Source organism: Rhipicephalus microplus, chromosome X, assembly GCF_043290135.1.
Source record: "Rhipicephalus microplus isolate Deutch F79 chromosome X, USDA_Rmic, whole genome shotgun sequence".
NCBI lineage: Eukaryota > Metazoa > Arthropoda > Arachnida > Ixodida > Ixodidae > Rhipicephalus > Rhipicephalus microplus.
The window spans coordinates 310965201-310988116 of record NC_134710.1 but is presented as its reverse complement, the minus strand read 5'-3'; the positions used below and the strand labels follow the sequence as shown (position 1 = coordinate 310988116).

General features: G+C 46.9%; 1 protein-coding gene across 1 annotated transcript in view; it reads left to right on the top strand.

Moving 5' to 3' along the window:
• Positions 1–22916, top strand: part of LOC119161315 (high-affinity choline transporter 1) — a 137337-nt gene that overhangs the window by 34042 nt on the left and 80379 nt on the right. Inside the window, exon 2 of the mRNA XM_037413721.2 lies at positions 13758–13952. Within this exon, the coding sequence (XP_037269618.2) occupies positions 13763–13952 (190 nt within the window). The 5' untranslated portion in view covers positions 13758–13762. The remainder of the gene's footprint in view (positions 1–13757; positions 13953–22916) is intronic.

The window sequence follows — 22916 nt, the reverse complement described above, 5'->3', positions numbered from 1 at the left end:
TGTCTGCTTGTTCTGACCAGGTTTCCCATGTTGTAAGTTTTGTTAGTACTTTTAATACATTACCCAGCTCTGTGTAATGTGCGTTTCTTCATATTTTCATGGATGCCTTCTTTGAGCTTGATCGATATAGTCGCCAATAGTACTGAAGCAACAAATTTATTGCAGTACACTTTTCAACCTTTCTTGTACTGTTGTGATTTCGAGCTGATTTGGGATAGTCTGGTGAAGGTGGCTTTGCTTTAACTTGAAAGCTGATCTAATGGTGCCTTCAGGGATTTATTTTCTTAGAAAAGAATATAGGTGCATCCCTTTAATGCATTTGAGGATTGCCCGTTTATCCTGTATGTTAGATGTGTGCTATGAAAAAATGTCCAGAAATCTCTAATTAAACTTTAGTCACTGGTATTTTATTTATTTCAAAAACGTGCCGTAAGCTCATCTCTTGACACATTATAATTAGTTTTTTCATACATGATATTGGACATAGTCATCTACAGCACCATAGCTGCAGAAACGTACTTTCTACTAAAATTAGGTGGTCTTCTAATAGAATTTTTGCAGAGTTCTAGTACTCTAATGTGATTGGCAAAGTGTGTATGAATGTGTGTATTTCATTTGATTTTTACTTTTCAACTGTATTGTACAAATATGTTAAAATTTGTGTTTGTAGTGTTGTAGGCAGTTGTATCTACCTTTGCGCGTGGCTATATATATATATATATATATATATATATATATATATATATATATATATATATATATATATATATATATCTTGCGGCGTAGTGCTTCACGCGCCGCCTTTATTATAGGCCTAGAAGCCGTGCTGAAACCAGTCACTTCTGAAGGACAAAACAGACTCAAGAGATGTCCCTGCTACACAATGAAGATGAACACCATGTGAGGATGGTTATGTACAAGTGATGAAAAGCGTCTTATAAATGCCCACAATAATCCCCCCCCCCCCCCATGACAGCGGCCATACTGGCCGCCACGTAGGTGCGGAGAATGCCTTGTGAAAGGCTTCCCGCGCGAGGCATGCACTATCTTAGTACCGCTGCGGCGCTGGTCAGTTGGAGCACTCACAGGTCTGACGCAATAATTAACAGGAGAGGTCTGCCCTAACATAGTGTATGGGTCGAGGAACCAAAACTGAAATTTGTCGCACAAATCAGGATTGCGAACTGGTGTCCGAAGTAGCCCCTCATCGCCGGGGCGGAAGAACACAGTCGTGTGGAATGCGTCATTAAGATTGTTACGGTCTTGTTGTCTTGCCTCGGTGTTGAGCTTGGCGAGCTCGTGACAGTGGTGGAGGCGAGATAGAAGGATATAGATGGGGTAAAAGGACCGGATAAGAACGAGACGTCAAGAATACAAGATGGCGATTGGCCATAGAAAAGGTATAGAATGGCGAGTAGCCAGTGTTGCGCTGTACGGCGATATTGTACGCAAATGTTATGAACGGCAATATCGCGTCCCAGTTTCTGTGGTATGGCTTAATGTATACATGACTATCATGCATATCGGAGAGTGTACTATGAAATTACTCTGTCAGCCCATTGGTATGAGGGTGATAGCGGAAAGTTGTCTTGTAGCTGGTGCCAGAGGCTCTGAGCAATTCCTGCACAACTTTTGAAAAAAAAATTTCATGGTTACTCAGGATGACGCGAGGAGCACCGTGCCGCAATATTCAAGCCTGAAGCATAAATGTAGCCACATCAGAAGCGGAGGATTAAGTCACGCAGGACGTTTCAGAGTAATGTGTCAAGTGATCGACAGCTGTCACTATTCATCGGTGGTGGGAGTCTTGGAAGAGGACCGTACAGATGAATACGAAGTTCTTAGAATGGTGACAATGGACATGGAATTTGTTGCAGCTCTCCACTTCGATTTCATCTCCGGAGCTTACAGCGCTGAGAAAGGTTGCAGGAGGCGACATACTTTGCTACGCTGGCAAACAAACCATGGAGGCCAGTAGAAGTTACCTTAAGTGATTTCGTACGTTTTTCTGAAAACTGAAGTCACCAGCAGTGATGTCGTTGTGATAAGCCTTCAGAACATAGGCTTGAAAAGAGCGACACAGAACGGGCACCCAGTGTCGATCATCCGGGTGATAAACATGACGGTAAAGAACGCGGTGATTGTTCTTGAACTGCATCAGCTGTCAGTGAAGGCGGGAATTAGATGGTCGTGAATTCACCTGAAGGTGATCCATGATGAGTCCACAGTAAGCGTCAGCGAGTTGGTGCATTATGATGGAGCCAAGGTCTTCAGAAGGGATCTTGTCAATGGCGGAATCTTGTAAAAGGACCAAAGAGATGTGGAAGGACTATCCAAGCGTTCATCGCTGAAGTTCTTAGCGGGTCCAGTGGAACATGTTGTAGGAAGTAGGTAGCAAGAAAGCGCATCTGCGTCCTGGTGCTTCTTACCGCACTTGTAGGTAATGGTGAAGTCGTAATCTTGGTGACGTATAATTCATCTACCAAGGCGTCCGAATAGACTTTTGGTGTGTGAATCCAACATAAGGCATGGTGGTCTCTAATGATGGTAAAATGCGCGTGGACAAAAATGGCACTCTCTCCACTACCAACGAGAAATTCAAACGTCCCTAAAACTCTGCGTCGTTAAGGTCAAAACTTCTGCACCGACAATACGACAGATAAACATTTAGTGATGGTGTAATTTTTCTCGGTGTTGGTCAGGACGCGGCTTGCATACGCAACGATCCTTTCACGTTATTACTCATCGCGCTGCAGCTGAATACCATCAATGTCATGACCACTAGCCTCAGTATGCAGGAGTATGGGTGCTGCTTTACTGAAATGGCAAAGTACTGGTACTGATGTGAGGGCGTTTTTCAGACAGCTAAACGCTGATTCGCAGTTGGGAGACCAGACATAGCAAACACCGCGACCGAATAATTTGTGAAAAGGTGCCGCTATCCAGGCAAAGTCTCGTATGGATCGGCGGAAGTGTGAAGCCCGGCCAAGGAAACTGCGTAAGTCTTCAGGCCTTTTGGGACGAGAAAAGTGAAGAGCGGCCAAAATCTTATTGGGATCAGGACGAATGCCCTCCATACTCACAGTTTGGCTTAAGGCCTTCATTGTCTTGCATACAAAAAGACACTTTTTTGTGTTGAGCTGAAGGCGAGCGTGAGGACTTCGTTTAAGTGGTGTAGGTGTTGAGATAAGGTTGAAAAAAAAAACAATGTCGTCCAGATAGCACAGGCAAGTCTTCCACTTCACGACACGCAGAACGGTGTCAATCATGCGCCCGATTGTTGCGGGCAAAGGGCAGAGGTCAAAAGGCATTACATTGAACGTAAAATTCATAGTGCGTTTTAACCAGATATAACTATATATAAAGGCATTAAGAGTCCAGTGTAATAGTTTTCGGCCTCTGCAATCATGCGCCCGCAACATTCGGGAGCATGACTGACACCATTCTACATGGCACAGAACCACCATAACCGTCTTTATCGTCCCCATGCATCGGTATCTGCCACTATCCCGAACGTAGATCGAGACACTATATGTACTGGGCCTCCTATAGCGAATCCAATACATCATCGATACGTGGCATAGAGGCGAGATTGGGCTATAGTTGCCACCACCGTCCCCACGCAAGTGTGGATAGGCAGTCGGCAGCTCGTATACAATTACACGTAGCGGCTGTGGTTCGGCTCGATTGACGGCGGATAAAATGCGTTGACTACAGTTTACTGTTAATATCTACGCTCTTCTCTACTGAATCCGTCTACGACGCCTATGCAACGTTAACATTGCCCATGACTAAAGCGCATTCTGCCTTTCAAGGAAATGGTAGCCTTGGGTGACTCTCTTCACGCTTTCGCACTAAATCACGCCTTTGTTGGGTTGTTTGTACGTGGTTAGCTTGTGTTCCGCCTGCTATGCACTGCTGTAGCGTGACTGAACTACTTATTCACATCTTTGTCATCTGCATACTACAAAAAAGAGAAAGAGAAAGTTCCTAGACAGCCCGCATATTTGTGCGATTTGTTTAGTATCACCGCTCGCACCTTATTCGAATACACCTTAGCCGAAACGTTAGTAAAACTTGTGCTTTCGCACGTTTGTCGACCTCTTTTTCTACCGCATTTTTCACCGGATTCATTGAACTTCATCCCACCATTATATATATATATATATATATATATATATATATATATATATATATATATATATATATATATATATATATAGCCATGCCATCTGGAGTCTGGGCTCTCTAACGCGTTTTTCAATCTAAGCAGAAGGTGGCGCACGGTAACTCTGTTTTAAGTACGTGTAAGTACCGATGTCTCATATTTTATGTAATAGTAATATTTCTATGTAGTTGTACCACGTTCATATAAACACAACTAAGGCTCCTCACTTGTTCAATAAACTTCAGTGCTGTAGTTTTACACTTCCCAATAGAGCACATTTGCATGGCCTACAGCCTGTTTTTTTTTTTTAGATGCGGAAGCATCTTATACTCGCGCCTTGTAGTGCGCCGTCCGCACCGCTTCTCGAACATTCGACAGCTGACGCGCGCGCATGCGCCGTCGCGCCGTCGCCCACTCTTCCACCATCTGTGCATCCCTTCCTCCTCTACACACCGCGCGTGCTTCACTCCTCCACCATCTGTGCACCCTTCCTCCTCTACACACCGCGTTCGACATCTACAATTCTCCTGATTCTCCAGTGGACGCGCATGTGGCGTCGCGCTTCGAGAACATTCAACAGCTGACAGTGCATGCGCCGTCGAGCTGTATATATACTCAAGGTCGGCGCTCGCTCGCTCAGTTGCCGCTCGTCGGTTGGTTTGTACGGCGCGTCGACGTCCAAGATCACGGTGAAATGAATTCCAACGAATCCACAAACACAATGATCGACGTCCCTTCGACCAGCGCCGCCCTTTCGCATACGTGTGTACGTGTTCACTCATTTAACACCCCCTCCTACAACCACGTTAACCAATTTAGCCATCGACCCAAGTAAGTCGCAATTTAACACCCCATTTCACAACCACGTTAACCAATTTAGCCATCGACCCAAGTAAGTCGCACTTTAACACCCCGTCAACCAATTATATGCTCCGCATCCTCCTCAGTGTTCCCCCGAGGGAAGCTGCGGGCAATTTTTTTTTACAACCGAGTCTCTATAACACGCAGCAATCACACAGCCTTTATTATTCCTCATGTTTGGGAGGATGCCAAGAGCATTTTGCGATGTGCTTGAAAGAGAAAGCGGCACCCACTCTGAAATTATTCTGGTGAAAGGAGGCTACCATGACAATAAACAGCACTCTGTAAAGTTGCACTCACCAATCTTATTACAATTCATGAGCAGCCAAAAAAGACCAAACGCTTTCGTACGTTTGTTCAGGCATACGTAGAAACAGTTACACTCGCGCTGACATGACCAGACAAGCCACGCTTTAAGAACGTGCATGACGTACGCGCACTCTGAAACACGACGTGGCAAACAGACAGCGCAAAAAAATGGCAGCATATCCACGGGGTGAATGATAGAGAGTGGGGCGAAGCATCCATCTGTCCATTTCTTCTTGCTTCCACGTCCATGCGTGCGTCTCTGTGCGTCCGCACGTCCATCCATGCGTCCATCCCTGCGTTTGTCCATGCAGCCGCTCCTGCGTCCGTCCATGCGTCCATCCGTCCGTGCAGCCATCCGTGCGTCCATCCATGCATCTATCTGTGTGTTCGTTCGTCCATCTATAGTCAACACTCCAAGTACCACGATCTCACTTCTTTTCATCATATATTCCGCATATAGAAGTACCACCAACCAGCGGACATTCCAAGGACTAAACGAGAGCTGGAACACGCACACTTTCTTACGGCTTGCGCTTCGTGTCTACTTCGCACCTTTAACCACCTCGAGTTCACTAACATTCTAGTTCACTGTACTCACGGCACTGCGGCCCAACGCTCGCTAAACCTTTCTAAAACCAATGAGGTTACGCCCAGCGAGTATAACGTAGCAACCCTTTCTTGTCAGATAGTGCTCAATGTACATGCCGATGGCTGCTAATGGGGAATGAGAGACAGGAAAATTCGACTTTTAGGTAACGCGTACGCTGCAAATATTTTATTGTTCAGCAACGCACAGGAGAAATCTCCCACGGGCACCACCTTGCAGGTCAAAGCGTAAGACATGTTACGCACTACTACGAGAGACGAACGGGTGCCGCTTTAAGGAGCTTCGTCCCTAAAAGCAATCCACGCTTCACCGTTTCGGCCGGTTGCCGCCAGTTGCCGGTTTCGGCCGGTTGCTCGATCTCGCGGCCAATACATCCTTGCGCGTGGTCTTGTTAAGCGCCTGGTAATCTCCGTCGAACCGCATAGAACCACCTTTTTTTTTAACTAGGACGACAGGTGATAACCGGGGACAAGCAGAGGGGCATATTATCTTCCGTCTTTACATGTCGACAACATTTCCTTTGATAACCTTCCACTCGGCTACAGATACGCCATATTGTCGATGACGTGCGATGGACGTACTGTCGGTCTCCATCCGATGTGCGGTGACGCACGTCTGTCCCAATACAGGAGAATGGACGTCAAACAAAGCTTCGTGCTTGGTCAGCAGGGCAACCAGCTTTTGTGTCTGTGAAGGGGTTAGGTCGGAGCTGTTGGAAGCTTTGAAGGCGGAGATGGATGCGGAATGTTAAACAGAGGAATATTCAGAGGAAGCCTCTTGAAGAGTAATCACAAAGAGAGGCTTCGCTGTAGTGACGCAAGCCAACGTTAAGCCCTTTGGAACCAGAATTTTTTCGGGTGTCTGGTTTGTTCATTAAATGAATGCGAAGCCATCGTCGAAACGGATGAGTCCTGATGCGAAGTCTATTCCTCTGCTGACACAGCGTGCAGATGGTTGTACGTGCACACTCCCGCGGTCAACGACATCAGACATAATTGAAAAGCATTGCCAGCAGCAGATGGAGGTGCACGCCCTTGAAAAAAAATCCCACTCTAATATGAGCTGTTGACCACACGAACTGAGCACTGCGAATCGCATATAATGCAAAATTCTGTAAATGTAGAAACGAACAATGCACTTGGTGGAAAGTCGAATGTCGTCCTCTTAAGCAGCGAGCAATGTAGGTCCTTCATAAGGTGTAGTAATTTTGCGAACATTTGCACACAAATCACGGCAAATAACTCACAAACCAGCACCAGTGTCTGTTAATGCCTCCACTGATATGCCCTATAACAAAAGATATATTATGTCATGAGGATGTCCAGGAGAAAATTTACTAACTTCGCAAAATGTAGCTTTTCGTCCAAACCTGCATAATTGAGTTTTCCGGCCGACGGTCAGTTATCTGAGAGGCTGGTCCAAGTGGCGACGTGGAGCGATGAAGAGCAGACGGCGAGTGATGTCGAGCACCCCGGTAGTCAGGGGCCATTTCGGGCGTTGCTCGTGGAGAGGAAGACCGGCCGTGAAGCGTAACGTAAGGACGGCGCTGTAAAGTGGCCCCAGTGGCAAAGTCGTCCCATTCGTAAGCGTCAAACCCACGGCGCTCGTCATGATGACGCTTGCGAGATACACGTGCAATGTGTGGACGATATCCACAATGGTAGCATGTAGGTCTCCTCGGGCGCCATGGTGGATAGTATGGTTGGTTGTGCGCGTTAGCAGCCATGGAAGCTAGATGTGCTGGTGCCGGTGGTGCATATTAGGGCTGTTTGTGTGGGCTGGGAGCTATAGAGACGCCAGGTGGGCTAACGTGAGCGTCGGTGGCATTGATGGAAAATGAAAATTATGTCAGAAGTATCTGCCACCGACGTCAGTAAATCTGCTATTAATTAAGCGGGCACCCATTATTTTTAGTGGAATGCTTACCCTCTTCCCACCTTAATGATGTGATATTTATGATGAAAGAAGTATTCGCATTTCCAATGAGAACCCACACGTACCTAGCCAGCTGGATCTAATAATTTTCATACCAGTTGTTCTCGATAGCTTTTTTTTCAATATCTCTTTTTTTACTCTTTTTGTCGTGAATTTAAGTGTTGTGTAGGTCTGATTCTATTCCAGTTCAGAGTTGCTTCTTTGCGTCTCCTCCCCCATCAGTACTTAAAACGTATCTCGCCTACCATAGCTACGGACCAGTAAATACCTCTGTTACCTTCAAAAGACCCCTAAACTATCCCCTGTTCAAAGACGAGACAGCAGCCCCGTCGCGGTGATCTAGTGACTAAGGTACTCAGCTGCTGATCCGCAGGTCACGGGAGCAAACCTCGGCTGCGGTGACTGCATTTTCGATGGAGGCAAAAATGCTGTCACCCGTGTTGTCAAATTTGGGTGCACGTTGAAGAACCCCAGGTGGTCGAAATTTCCGGAGCCCTCAACTATGGCGTCTCTCATAATTATATGGTAGTTATGGGATGTTAAACTACACACATCAATCAAAGACGAGACGGCAGTTTCCCGCCTTCACTACACTTCCTACGGGTGCTACCTCGTCTTCGTCACTTATTTCTTGAAACGACACGTACAATGTCAGCACTAGGCCGAAAAATTCGCGCTTTCTGGTTTCGCGCTGCCATCTTCGCTCGCGCAGTCGCAAACGTAGAAAACAATAGTAAATAAGTTAATCGTGCTCAATAGTCACGCGAGTCAAGGCAGACGGGCATGCGATTGCATGGCAAAGCAGGGTAAGCCAAAAATCACAACAGATATCTCTCGTCTATTGGCCACTCAAAGGCTTATTCCGTCCTGACATCATGTGAACGAACAGCTAATGTCACGAATTGTGTCGCCAAGACGCGAAACACTGAGATACAATAACGCGCTTGTTCATTGTAGTTCCAGAGGTGGTTTAGGGAACCTTCCAAAACCCAGTTTCGGGAAGATAGACGCACGTTACTGGGTGAATACAGTTAAATTCTAGTGCGGTGTAGCCCGTCCTTACAGGACTTTTACTGCAGCAGACATATGCCTCACACCGTTGTATTTGCTAAGACATCTTTTTTTCCTGGCAGATGGCTCGTTGACTGAATTTACAGAAAGTACCTCACGCTAAAATATCCTCGTAAACAAAACCGTCAGCCAATGGGAATGCCTGGTGTACTAATAACGACGCTTGCTGGCCGGTCGCAAAAAAGACTTAGAACTCCACACTGTTCATATTCGGGCTTGTTGCGGCATACTGATGAGTAAAATAGCTCTGAAAGAACGGAGACACTACAAGAAGACACCGTAGCGTCTGAGCAGTGTGTCTTCTTTTTGTGTCCCGGTTCACTCAGTGCTATTTTAACCTACTTATGAACTAAAACCTTCGTAAATTTGGCCCCAGATCTACAATAACAAGTCATTGTCTATTGTGTCTTAGTGCAGTTTTTCTCCTCTAGTTAGTTGGCGTATCCATATTCTCCGGTTCTGATTTCTTTTCTTAGTCTTCGTTATTTTTTGCGTAAAATTTGCCACCTCTGCTTCTGTCACAACCTTTTATTGTGATAGCAATTATATGGACACTCTCCGCTTGATTTTTCCACTAGTGTTAGCGTCACTCATACTATATGTATACGTATCTATACATAGGAAAATGCAAAGAAAACGCAGAAGAAGACTCCAGCGTGTGGAATCGAACTTGAGTCCTCTCAATCGTCAGTGTGAGGCGTTCGTAACCCACTGAGCCAGTGAGAAGCACGTCCTATGCCGTTCAAACGGCAAGCTAGTTATATCTACACTTACCACTGCTCACGGGCATCTCGGGAGGAATCATCGTGTTTTCAGCATTATCAGCAAGATGGCGGAATGAGCGCGCGTCGCCACATCGCGTGGCGGCGTGCGTTCTTATCTCCCACGCGTACTTTTCCCCATTTAGAGAAGAGCGACGCTTCCTCGCAAGTCTTTATCTCCGGTGAGGAGTAGGGGAGGATGGTACTTCTTGGCTGGCCTCGAGCTTTACCTGGAACGATTTTGATTGATATGGGGGGTTTAACGTCCCAAAACCACCATACGATTATGAGAGACTCCATAGCAGAGGGCTACGGGAATTTCGAACACTTGGGGTTATTTAACATGCAGAAATCTGAGCACACAGGCGTACAACAATTCCGCCTTCATCAGAAATGCAGCCGCCGCCGCCAAGATTCTATCCCGCGATTTGCGCGTCAGCAGCCGAGTACCTTAGCCACTAGACCACCGCGGCGGGGCTTGAACAATTTTAAAGACGATAATATTTCTTGGGGACCTTCGACGCAAAATTTGTGGTCTGTCTGTACATTTCCATGTTTTTCCGCTCTTAATGGTACCCTAAGAGGCACCAGGCGATACCTCAAACGGCTGACCTCATCCGCAGTACCCACCAATATTGCTCGGTGTTCATACTTGTGTGATTGTCAATTAAAAAGCAATTATCGCGCATATCTGAGGCACCGTAACAACATTTACATATTCTGTATTTGTGTCTTTTACTAGAAAAGGCATACATAGGTAATTCTAAGGACCGTAACGTTTATCACGTGGCTCTGACCAAGCTACACTTGCACGAATAGGCAAGTGTTTCCAATGCTTTGCTACGACGACACGGTGGTGGTACCTACACGTCACCTTGCGTTTTACACCTTATCACCTCTGAGACGGGCGTGCACGCCGCGCGCTTTGTTTTCCAAGATAACTGCCAGATAGCGCTCATGTCTCACGTGAGACGTCACTTGATGCGCTCGTTCGCCTCCGCTGCACGCTCGAGGCACTCTAACGCAGCGCCTCCAGAATTCCATTCACCTATTTTCTTTGGCAGAACATCAAATAAACGTTTCGTTCACTCTCTCCTGACGCAGGACTATCATCTTTCGATGTCATTTGCAGTGTGAGATGCAGATATAGCGCCAATTTTTTTTCTGTAGTTACCAGGTGCACAAAGGTCACTGCAATCATTGCAGCCTTCTTTTGTGATTTGATTTGATTTGTGTACACAGATACACGAGGTAACAGAGGAAACTGGGAGAGAGCAAACTGGCAACTGCCACCTGGAGGGGCACAACGCCTGCTCACTCTTTTGGGATGAGGGAAGAAACAGAGGAAACAAAAATTAGAGGGGAGAAAGAGAAAAAAAGACGAGGAAGGGAAAAAATTGACGAAGACTTCGACGAGTATGCGTAGAAAAACATAAAAAAGACCGTCTATATACGAGTGACCAGGTCCGTTTGGTTCATAAATGTAAGGAAAGCTCGGTGGGCCGAGCGAAAAGCGCGCGCTTTTCAGACGCAACGAAGTACCCACTGAGACGCTTATTCGCATGTATCGGCACCTGTGAGTACGTTTCGTGCATTATTTGTGCATCAGAAACGCGAGACAAGTTTCGATTTGCTTACCATTCTGCGCATGACCTTCAATTTGTTGCTATCACGTTCCTTGCTTCGCCTTTGCGGCAAGGCTGAGACTTTTTTTAAATGACTCCAGGTTGCCTACTCCAATTTTCAAATATTTTGCTCTTTGGTGTTATAACCTTCTTGAAATCTCCCACCATCTCGTGTTGAGATACGTTTATTGAGATAGGCATATTTGTGCACTTTATAGTTGTCTATTTTCGTTCATCCATGTTCTGTAGTCTAGTCTCAAAACCCATGTTGCTTTGTACTTTCTCAGACATATGCAAATACCTAACCCGCACCCATCAATGCCTAATTTGCGGTTTTACTACAAGAAACCAATGCTACGTAGCACACCAATATTTGATCAACTTGCAATCATCCTACTAAATGTGCTATACCGTACAAACCCTACACTACTTCTCAATTCAGGTACAAAATTCCACTTGTTGGCTTTTGTGGGGAAACAATTAGTCATGTACAAATCTTTCACATCACTCCAAAATACTCCCAAAGTATTTCATGTCTCAAAAAATCTTTATTTCACTTTACCTACATCCTAAGATTATCACGGTGGATGCTTTAGCGGGTATTTTTTTCGTTTATGCACACACCCGTGTATTTGTATTGCTTGAGCATCGCTATTAACTCACTGTTGAATCCAATATAATTTCATTGCTTGTCTACATCACGGCTACGCATGACCAGTGTGTTGCAGTTATCGGAATGTACTGTCAACAGCAAAAGTTTGTGGGATGCGCAGCGCATGGTGAAACGGCGAAAATCAGGATTTTTGAATGCGCACGCTCGCCTTCATTGCCTCGGAGGGTGGAGACAACAGCGTCGTCTGCTACGGCGTCCGCCATTACGATGCCCTCTCCACAGGCCGCCTATAGTCGTAATGGGCAGCCAACGGGTGTCGCACGGTGGCATACAGAGTTTGTTTTGTCAAAACGTGGGGTACTCAAACAACAAGGGAGAAATGCAAACTTTTCGCATCGGGAGAGTGAATGTCTCGGATTTATATTCTCTAATCGTTATTTTCCAAGCAACATTAGCAGCTGGAGTTGCTTGCAGCAGAAAACTACCGTCCACGCCAGCCGCGCTAACACCTTGAATTAGCATTTTTATAAACTAGTCAGTAACGATTCATATCGTTGAAAGATATGAAACACTTGCACCCAAGTCCCATTACCTTTCATTGTGTCTGTCTGTTGTGTGCCTTCCACAAAAGTGTAAGAACAGTTTGCCAGCAGCCTGAAAAAAAAAGAATAAAAATCCGCGTGCTATAGAAAAACTGTGATTACGCTCTATATTTTACTATCTTATTTTCTAATTATTCATTAGCTACCACATTTACAGACCGCACACTGTAACGCACAGTATTTTGAATTTTGTTTTCATATCTTTTACACTACTGCAAACAACAAATTGGATAAAAATTATTGAAAACATTGTACACTATTTGGTGCCCTACAAGTGGTTCTCATGACATTAAATCAAGACTGGAACGCAAACATCGACTATTAAACCAGGTATATCATGTTTTCTACGGCAATATATCGTAAATTATTAATGGTTACAAAGCGTTTATTGATATTGTTAAAATGAAGCGACCACACGACTTCACAGCAATGACAAAGCACATTGTATTCAAATACGGTAATTTCAAATGACACAGCTTTATTCGGATGATGACTTTAATATACTTAAAAACAATGAATAGAACTCACTTCAAGTTAACCGCAGCGCATGTCTTTTCTAGGCAGTCTGTGACTCGCCGGTCAAAGCGCCGTTGGCCTCGGCAACCCGGCAGGCGAGTTCCTGCACGCGAAGCCATGTTAATCAGAAAGAAGTGAAAGAGGGCCACTTTCTTTCTAAAAAAACAGGCACAGTGAGAAAAAGCAATGAGCTGACGATCGCAAGACGGCATTCACCTCTTCAAAGAGTGACTCGACCCTTCAAGGGGGCGCGCACATCGAGGAACCCAAGCGAAAACTAGTGAAAACTGCGTTGCTGCGCCGCCTAACTTGCACCATGGTATGGAAGTTATCAGCCACAGTTTCTGAGATCAGATCCAGCAGCAGCGCGCTGTCTGGTCTAAACATGCCGTTCCTAATCACTGAGGCCGCGTAGAGTAGCCTCTAGACCACGCCATGGCCCAATAGGCGGCGCAGCAATGCAAATTTCCGCCGCTACGCACGGCAAATCCCGCAAACGTTTGCTGTTGACGGTACGCCGTGTGCTTCGTAATTTTTCATGCGTGACATCAGAAACTCCTGCTGGCTAAAACTAACATGCAACCTACGTGGGTTTGGCCACCATCGACGATCGTTCGTGCTTCTGTCCCTGCAATTGAATGTGCAAACCGTTTCTTCCGGATAGTCAAAGACTCATGCTTTCATCGCAGCCGACATGGGGGAGCTCAACGTGGCCGGCTTGGCCACTATGCTGGTGTTGTACGTGGTCATATTTTTTGTCGGCCTGCTGGGCGCCCGCAAGAAAAGGCAGCAATCCAAGGAGGTCACCGACGCTTCCAACAGCCGACTGCTCATGAATGGGGGCCGCAGATTAGGGCTCGTCATCAGCACCTTCACAATCGTTGGTAAGCACCCGTGAGCACCGCATTTCTTTTACTACTATGCATATTTATAAGGCAGCAAAACTAATTTGTTAGGTCGTGCTTCATGCTAACAAATACAAAGAGGAAGAATTAACGAAAACACAACAGGTGTGCGATTGGCTGCGTGGCACAACAGAGGAGAATAGTTACGTTTACTGAACTACCTCTAGGAATGCGCTAGTTGCTGACACTGTTCACAGTGCAACTATGCAGAAACAATAAAAAAACGGTAGTTCGACATCTTCAGTGGATGAATAACCATGCGTCCATAAGAGCACAATTCATTGAACTAAAATACACAGAGACGGCCGCACCACGTGGTGCACGAGCCACTCCGACGCAGAAAGGTCGTCATGCATTTTCCGGTTAGGTTCACCGTTTTCATATGCAACGAGTTTGCCGAATCAGCACGTGACTTTCAGTGTGCTTCCCCATTGGCCTACCGTTAGCCGGACTTGCTGCTGCGCTTCTCTTTTTGCCAATTTATGTTTGATGACCCTCGCAGAATTGGTTCAATTTATTGAGATACGGTCGTATCAAAAATCAAGATACAGGTAGGTTCACTGCTAGGGGGAACACGCGAGCGTGTGGCCTGCAATATGCGGCAACTTTATGCAGCACCATCACTGATTCATATGTGGTGTTTTCGTCCCAAAACCACTATATAATTATGAAAGACGCCGTAGTGAAGGGCTGCGGAAATTTCGACCACCTTGGGCTCTTTAACGTGCACCCAAATCTGTGCACACGGGCCTACAACATTTCCGCCTCCATCGGAAATGCTGCCGCCACAGCCGGGATTTGATCCTTCGGCCTGCGAGTCAGCAGCCGAGTACCTTAGTCACTAGACCACCGCGGCGGAGCACAGTACCATCAAGCAACAGTTGAATAAAATACGTTACTTTTCGGCGTCATCTATTGCAAAACACGATAATGAGTCATGGCCGGTAGGCAAGCGCTGCCAGATTACACTCCCTCTCCATTCGCAGAAAGGGCGATGCCTGCAGTGCATAGTCTGCTGCCAACAAATCGAACGTGATGCGCGAGCACGGCGCAAGCTTCAGGCATCGCCCAACATCGTTAGTTGCTCGAGCGCTTGTCATGTTTTCATGTTTTCCTTAGCTGTCGGCTGATGGTGTTCTAGGCAGCACTGCAGAGCACAGGCCCCGCACTCGCTTGTTCCCTCTAACAGTGGACCCACCTGTACTTTCTCGGCAAGATGCAGGAGCAACCAATGAAGCTGATTGCATCGGCTGCTCAGGTATGCCCATCATTCACGCTATAGAAATTCGCTCCAACTGGCGCTATCACATTGCACGTGCGTTCCTAGTGTAAGGCTTGACTGGCAGATGATAACCATAACAAATAACGCTGGACAAGTTCCTATCCATCATTTTTAGCCACAAGCAGTCTCTTTTTTTTCTCTTCGTCTCTTTTAGACACGCCTCATATGCAACATGAAACCTTGTCATGTAACTCAATTTACCATCAGCACCTCAAGAAGTAATCGGCAGACTAAAGCACTTTAAATAAACTGTCGTGTCACCGTGATGCTTTAGGCGATCAACACTGAACGAACGAAGCCAAATAAACTGCGTTAGCCCACCTAACCATAAAACAGTGCCGAGCAGTTTGTCCTTGTTGAATAACACGGCATGTGAGAGCCAATGATGAGAACGACCCATAGGATTAACACTTTGCGAAAAAGTCTGCAGCGCAGAGATATTGCCTAACGGGAATCACAGGTTTAGTAAAAACACTTCGCAGCCGCACTAGAACTTCATGTGCGTCAAGTAAGCAAAATGAGCAACAACGACCCTTCGCGACAAGCAAAATGAAATGCTCGGCAGCAAGGACACTTTCGCTTTCTACAACACTACCTTTTGACATCGTAATCTAGAAAAAGTAGTACTTCCAACAGCAAAAAGCCGCAGATCATAGTGAGAATCTCCATGCCGCACATGAATTTTCTCGCAGCTGCTATCTTTGCCACTGTTACCATTCGGAGTGCTTCCTGTATTTAAGGTGCTAGAGATATGACAATAATTAGCAAATGAACATCAATTACCTCGTCAAACACGTTTTTGGAATAATTTTGTAGGTTTCACACATTAAAAAGTAGTAATTTTGCCATTTGAGTTGTTTTGGATGGGTGCGAAAATTTACTTTAAGCCCTGAGGTGCACGGCTCAACGCGCAGTGGACTGCTCAAACACATTTTATTAAGGTGACGTCACTTCAATTCAGTGCAGGAGCCAGTTTTGTGTGGGATTGTCTCGTGCCCCACACGGTGCACGAGACGCTGCCACTTAAATAGGCATCCACAGCACTATCTCGAGAGTCTGCTGACTTTAGTAGGTGCACCGATCTTGCAGATAGTGTCTTAGTTAAACGTACTGACACAAGTCACAGTATTTATGTAGAACTGCCAGAAGCGAGGTGCCCAAGAAATCATGCTTTAGACGTGTTTCAATATCACCGCGTGCGCACGGGCCCCACCAGCTTAACATGCGTCAGCGCCTCATGTGGCAAAGATTCAAGAAACGAAATGTTCCACGACAGTTGAGTCAACAAAGCAGAAAGTTGTATCTAAACTTTGAGGGTATATATATATATATATATATATATATATATATATTGTAATGACGAAAACCGAAACTGGAACTCTCTCTGGCACAGACTCGCATGCTAGGAGGAAGAGGACGAAGACGAAGCAGAATAAGAACAGCCGGCCTGCAGCAAAGGCGTTGTGTCTTATTTCTCTCGTCGTTACAATGGCGCAGTCGACGAAGAAGACGTCATACGTCCCGGCTTCGTCATCCAGGACGCCCGCCGACATGCAGATGCGGTAAGCGTCGCTTGGGGACGGCGTCAAGGCCTCCTCAGCAGCTGTTCACCTGCCGCCACTGCCACCACCGTTCGGGGATGGCGCCAAGGCCTCCTCGGCGGCTTTAGTATACCCATCACCGGTATTTCTTCATGAAAGGGGACACCGTCTACGCGTCCTTCGCCACGGATTGTGCCGTGAGCACAGGTCGACAAGTGAACCCTGCGGCACAAGCCACCTGTCCGTACCCTCGTGGATCATCGGCAGCGTGGTTCTCTCATCGTAAAAACGCTGTTCACGCTTCCTCGATCATGGAGCCGACAGCCCTCCTGCAGCCGGGAGCACCTGTGCCGCCATTCGGGGACGGCGTCCAGGCCTTCTCGATGGCTCCTGGGCAGGCTTGCCCCGGCCCCACCACGACAGTACATGGCCTGTCGTTGACCGGGAATGCCGTTCACGCTTCCCACTGCGACAACGTCCTGCTCAGTGCTTCATCGGCACCTCAGCCGCTCAGGGGTGCTGTTCAAGCTCCCTCGGCCGAGGGTACCACAGCAGTGAGTACGCTGATCGGGGAACACGTCCCCACTGGCTCCGCATGTGGGCCGCCCGAGAGTGCCACCGAGCTTTCGCGCACCATTGCGCGACTCCGCCTCGAGGTCGGCGCCCTGACAGCGTCGAGTTCTGCGATATTCCCTGCTGCCTTGCCGGGACTTCACATTATCGATGAGGCGTTGGCCGCGGCCGCCTCGCAAGACCATTCAACAACTTCCCCCGAGAGCCGCAGCAAGCTCCAGTATACTCTCGCGGCTCTTTCACACCAACTTGGCTGTGTGGCGTCGCTATTTTCTGGAGCTTCGCCTGCCGTGACACCACCACCGGCTGCCTCCGAGCTACCCGAGTTTCGCGGCTTCCAGGACGATGCCGTCGATTGGGTGGCTACCATCAATGCTCTCGGAGCTCGCAAGGGATGGAGCGACAATCAGAAGTGGTGCGTGGCCTTAGACCGCCTTCAAAATCCTGCTGCTGCGTGGCACAGGTACGAAGGCGTGCGGCAGCAGTCCTGGGCGGACTGGAGCGCCAAGCTCATTGCTGCGTTTGGAAGAAATGAGTCTGACCTCACTGCTACCTCTCATTCTACCCTCGCCACTACCGAGCAAGGGGCTATTGAGAAGCACAACGACGAGGCAGCTGCACCCTCTGCCAACCTGCCCTACCTCGGAGATCAACCTCACGAGGCGCCGCGCCCCCCTACAGCTGTGCCGCGTGCCCCCTCCCCGGACAGCTTCCCAGAGTACCCTGCGGCAATCATCGAGACAAGCTGGACGGTGTACTCCTCCGGGCAAATCTCTGACTCCGCGTCGACACCTGACACACAATTACCCTTGACCCAACTTAGGACCGCCTATAAAGCACAGAAGCCAGTGAGCCAGCCTCCAAGCTGGTCAGCCCCAAATGGCCTGGATCCATTGACCTGCTGCGTGACGACGGCGGCTCTTTCACAACCAGCCGGAGACCAAGCACACGTCACAACGGCCAGTTTGACCCATAGTAAGGAGCCGCACCATCCCCTGCCACCTTTGCCGTCATTGGCCGAGTGCGTGGACGCTCGTAACTTGCCAAATGCCGTCTCCCCTAACGAGCCACAAGTGCCTACTCCACCTGAGGAGGATGCCATCGAAGTCATTCCGGTGCAGTTCACGGTTGCTCCGGATGGCGAGGCAACTGGCCATGTCGACATGAACGCACGTGACGGATTGGCAAAAACCTCCACTTCGACCAGCAGTGCATCAGCGAAGACGCTAGAGCACGACTTGCGTCGCAAGTCTACGCGCAAAGTCTACACAGCGATGTCGCTGATATCTATCGATATAGCCCATCGTACCTTCCCTCGCTCTGAACAACGCAGGCGTCCCCGCTCAGTGTGGGCCGCAGTACTGCATACTGGTGTCCCTGCAATGTCATCCAAGCAGCGAAGGGGTAGTCATCGCGATGGTCCGCCACCAATGCGATCACTCCGCACCAGCCAGTATCACCTGCTGGGTTTACATTCTCCAGGTGACTACATTAACTTGCCGCGCGGACGCGACCTGCAACGACCACCTCGACACAGCCAGGGTCGTCCACCAGAGTACAGGACAGTTCCACAGGACAGCTCGAGGCGTGCACATGACAGACTACCACGGCACTCCCAGTGCCGCCCTCCAGAGAAAATTGCCCTTTGCGCGCTAGCAGTCATGGCCGAGTGTAATGACGAAAACCGAAACTGGAACTCTCTCTGGCACAGACTCGCATGCTAGGAGGAAGAGGACGAAGACGAAGCAGAATAAGAACAGCCGGCCTGCAGCAAAGGCGTTGTGTCTTATTTCTCTCGTCGTTACAATATATATATATATATATAATGAGATCTAACAGACAATAATGCCAAGGAATGTATAAGGGAAGTTATTGGAACCAATGCAATGTAAATAAGAAGAAAGAAAAGTGGGTGAAAAAATAAGTTGCCGTGATATATATATATATATATATATATATATATATATATATATATATATATATATATATATATATATATATATATATATATATATATATATATATATATATGCCTAGTACTTTCTCTTATACTTTCCTTGGCATTATTGTCCGTTAGATCTCATTAATATTGTGTCTCAACAAAAAAACGAGCCCTTAAGTATACACTGGTTTCCTCTCTCTCTCTCTCTCTCTCTCTCTCTCTCTCTCTCTCTATATATATATATATATATATATATATATATATATATATATATATATATATATATATATATATATATATATATATATATATATATATATATATATATATATATATATATATATATATATCTACCCAAGGGGGCTCCTCGATGAATACAGCTCTCTGGTCATGACACAAATGACATAAAAAAAATTCGGCAGATTCAGTGAACGGTCCATGGGAATCGATCTTATGCGAATAATGTGGGGTGAAGGGGATTCATGTAGGCCTACTATTTTTTTATTCAGCGCAAGATTACAAAATGGTGTCACAGATATGCTCAAATGTCCTACGCAGAGACACATGTTTAGAAGGCGCATATGTTTTATATAACCAGTCGCTCATAGTTGCGTAATGAAGCTAACAAGAACATTTGTAGTACGAACAGCCGAAGTGGTAAGTTCATATTTATTGCTTATGTTTGCGAGAGTGGTAGCCCTGAATAGTGCTACGTAGACCAACTACAATGGATGGTGCTCAACTACAATTGAGGACGCGACACCTCTACCATAGGAGTACATCTGCAATGTCTATAAAGTTAAATGGGTGACATTAGTATACCAGGGGTGCTATGCAGAATCGGCCAACCTTAGCCAGAGTTTCGCCAAATCCCGAATATTTCCGAGCTCTGGGGACACCCTCTTTTGAATGAGACAACTGTACGAAAAAGTCAAATCTACATCTCAGCGCACTGTGTTTCATTGGTTACGATTAAACCCGTCATCACGTCAAGGACGGTCGACTAAGTTGGGCGGTGTTTTCAAACCAGCCAAATTTTCTTTCATTTGTTTGTCGTTCCACTTAGTTTAGAAGTACACTCATGCAATAAATGTGCCAGAAACTTGAAGTTAAAGAACCTCCAAAAAACCTCACCGCTTGAAGTTAAAGAACCTAAGCGCAGCACAGAAGTGTGGAGCGGACGCTCATGAAGAAAAAAGGAAACACATAGGCGAAAACTGAATATAACCGGATAAACGGTGTCATTCGTCACCACACAAAAAGACTACAAAGAATTTAATGGGCAGCTTTCTGTGAACGTTCATCTCCGTTTACACCCTTGAGAAGAATAATGAGAGTCATAAATAGTCTTTCTAGAAAGATGCGCTCACACAGAACGTTCGAAGCGCTCACTTTGAAGCAAGGAAAAGATTTGCGAACCCTTGCAAAAGACTGCGTAGACAAATACACATCTGGCAGATGAACAGGATTGGCGATAGCTCTGCCACCTAAATTATTTAATACATTGAATACGGCGTTTAGATTTCGAGAGCTGGATATGGTGCTTAGCAAATTAAGAAGACGTTGCAAAATTAAGTTCCCATATGATCAGCAACCATCTGCTGACAAATCTGCCATGTAATTAAAGGCGTGCGCCTTTTGACATATTTAATCATGTCTGGAGCACAGGAGAGATCCCATTTGTATGGGTTGATTGATGATTGATATGTGGGGTTTAACGTCCCAAAACCACTATATGATTATGAGAGACGCCGTAGTGGAGGGCTCCAGAAATTTAGACCACCTGGGGTTCTTTAACGTGCACCCAAATCTGAGCACACGGGCCTACAACATTTCCGCCTCCATCGGAAATGCAGCCGCCGCAGCCGGGATTCGAACCCGCGCCCTGTGGGTCAGCAGCCGAGTACCTTAGCCACTAGACCACCGCGGCGGGCCATTTGTATGGGTCATAGCATGGGTGGTTCTAGTGCCCTCAAAAGGTCCTGGGAGCCTCGCTTCATATCGAACGGTATCGCTAACATCATGCGCATCTAAGTTGATTGAAAGACTCACATGTACACTACAAAGCTAGTACCTTGAACAATAAGGGATATGAACCGCGTGTATGACGGTATTTCGCCCACGTCTGAGCTCCCAAGACAGTGTTTTAGACCTACTGGGCCACATCGAGCACCACCGTGTCAGTGCCCTCTCGACACTCACCCCCTTCGTAGACGTTGCCAAAGCATATGACTGTGTGCTTCAAACAGGCATCGTCAACGGACTCTAAGCGATGACTATTTTGGGAAATGCTCTTCCTTTCATACATGAATCTATCGGAGACTGGCGTGTCCGGGTTAAGCTTGGAAATGTCACGAGCGAAAAGCGAAGCGTTTCTTTCGGCGACCCACAAGGAAGTGTTCTATCTCTCTTGCTTTTGTAACGCTGAAATGACCAGCTTTCCCGGCACTCTAAAAGTAGCTCTGAAAGCAATCAAAACATTCATCTATACAAATCATATCTGCATCTATATCTCAGGGTACCAACAAAAACGTCTGGCCCGGATAGCACAGGGCACTATTTCAATCATTGAACGCCATTTGTCGATACTTGGCCTCTCTCTATCACCAAAGAAATCTGCCTTACTGTTCTTCTCGAGGGTGTGGTGGAATCCAACGCGCCTGTCGCTGAATATAAGAGGCCATTTCATTCGTCATGCGACGAGTGTTCGCTTCCTGGGCGTTACCATCGATGATAAGTTACTAGGCGACGAGCGGTTGATGGTATTTTGGCCACATCCATGCAGACTTAACGCGCTTCGTCACATGGCAGGTGTACGCTGAACAACAATCCTATGTCGATGCTTAAGTGAAATGTTGCGCTCAAAACAGGACGCATTCTTTACCAGCTGCCGCTCATATTGCCATCACCGAGCGAGTTTGAACGCTTGGCGGCAGTGCACAGAAAGGGTCTTCGATTGGCGATAGGAGTCCCTCAAGGGGCGTCAAACAACGTCAGCGATGAATCCGAGTCTTTACCACTCCACCTTCTGGCGTCTCGGGCTTTGTTGACGCAGCTGTGAAGACTGGGCGAGTCCTTCACCGGCACGGCCTTTCTCTGGCAGCTAAGCGCAAGAACTGATTCACATTTACATGCGGCACTGAACACATATCGACATTTAGGCTTGAAATTGCCTCAACGGAGCCCTATCGACCCGACATGGTCCTTTGTGAACGTTGCCTGTAACTCTAGGGTTCCTAAACTGTTCCAGCTGAGGAAACTATGTTTTTGGTGATATTCAACAATATGAGCGCCGTGTACAGTGCTCACCTACAAGTTTACACTGAGGGATTGGTGTGCACACAGATGGAAAGCTGCGCAGCGGCTTTCTGCATACCCTCCCTGGACGTGTCATGGTAGGACCACCTGGATCGTGTTGTGTCGTCCACAGCAGTAGAAAGCGCAGCAATCACCACGGCTTTGCACAAATTACAAAAGCTTCCTGCGCGAGATGTGGAAGTGGTGACGGATACAAAGTTGGCGTTACAGCGGCTGCATCGAGAGCTACCTCAAAAAAATCCACAAGACAATTTCCGGCGCTCATCGAACACCTGATAGGCAAGAGC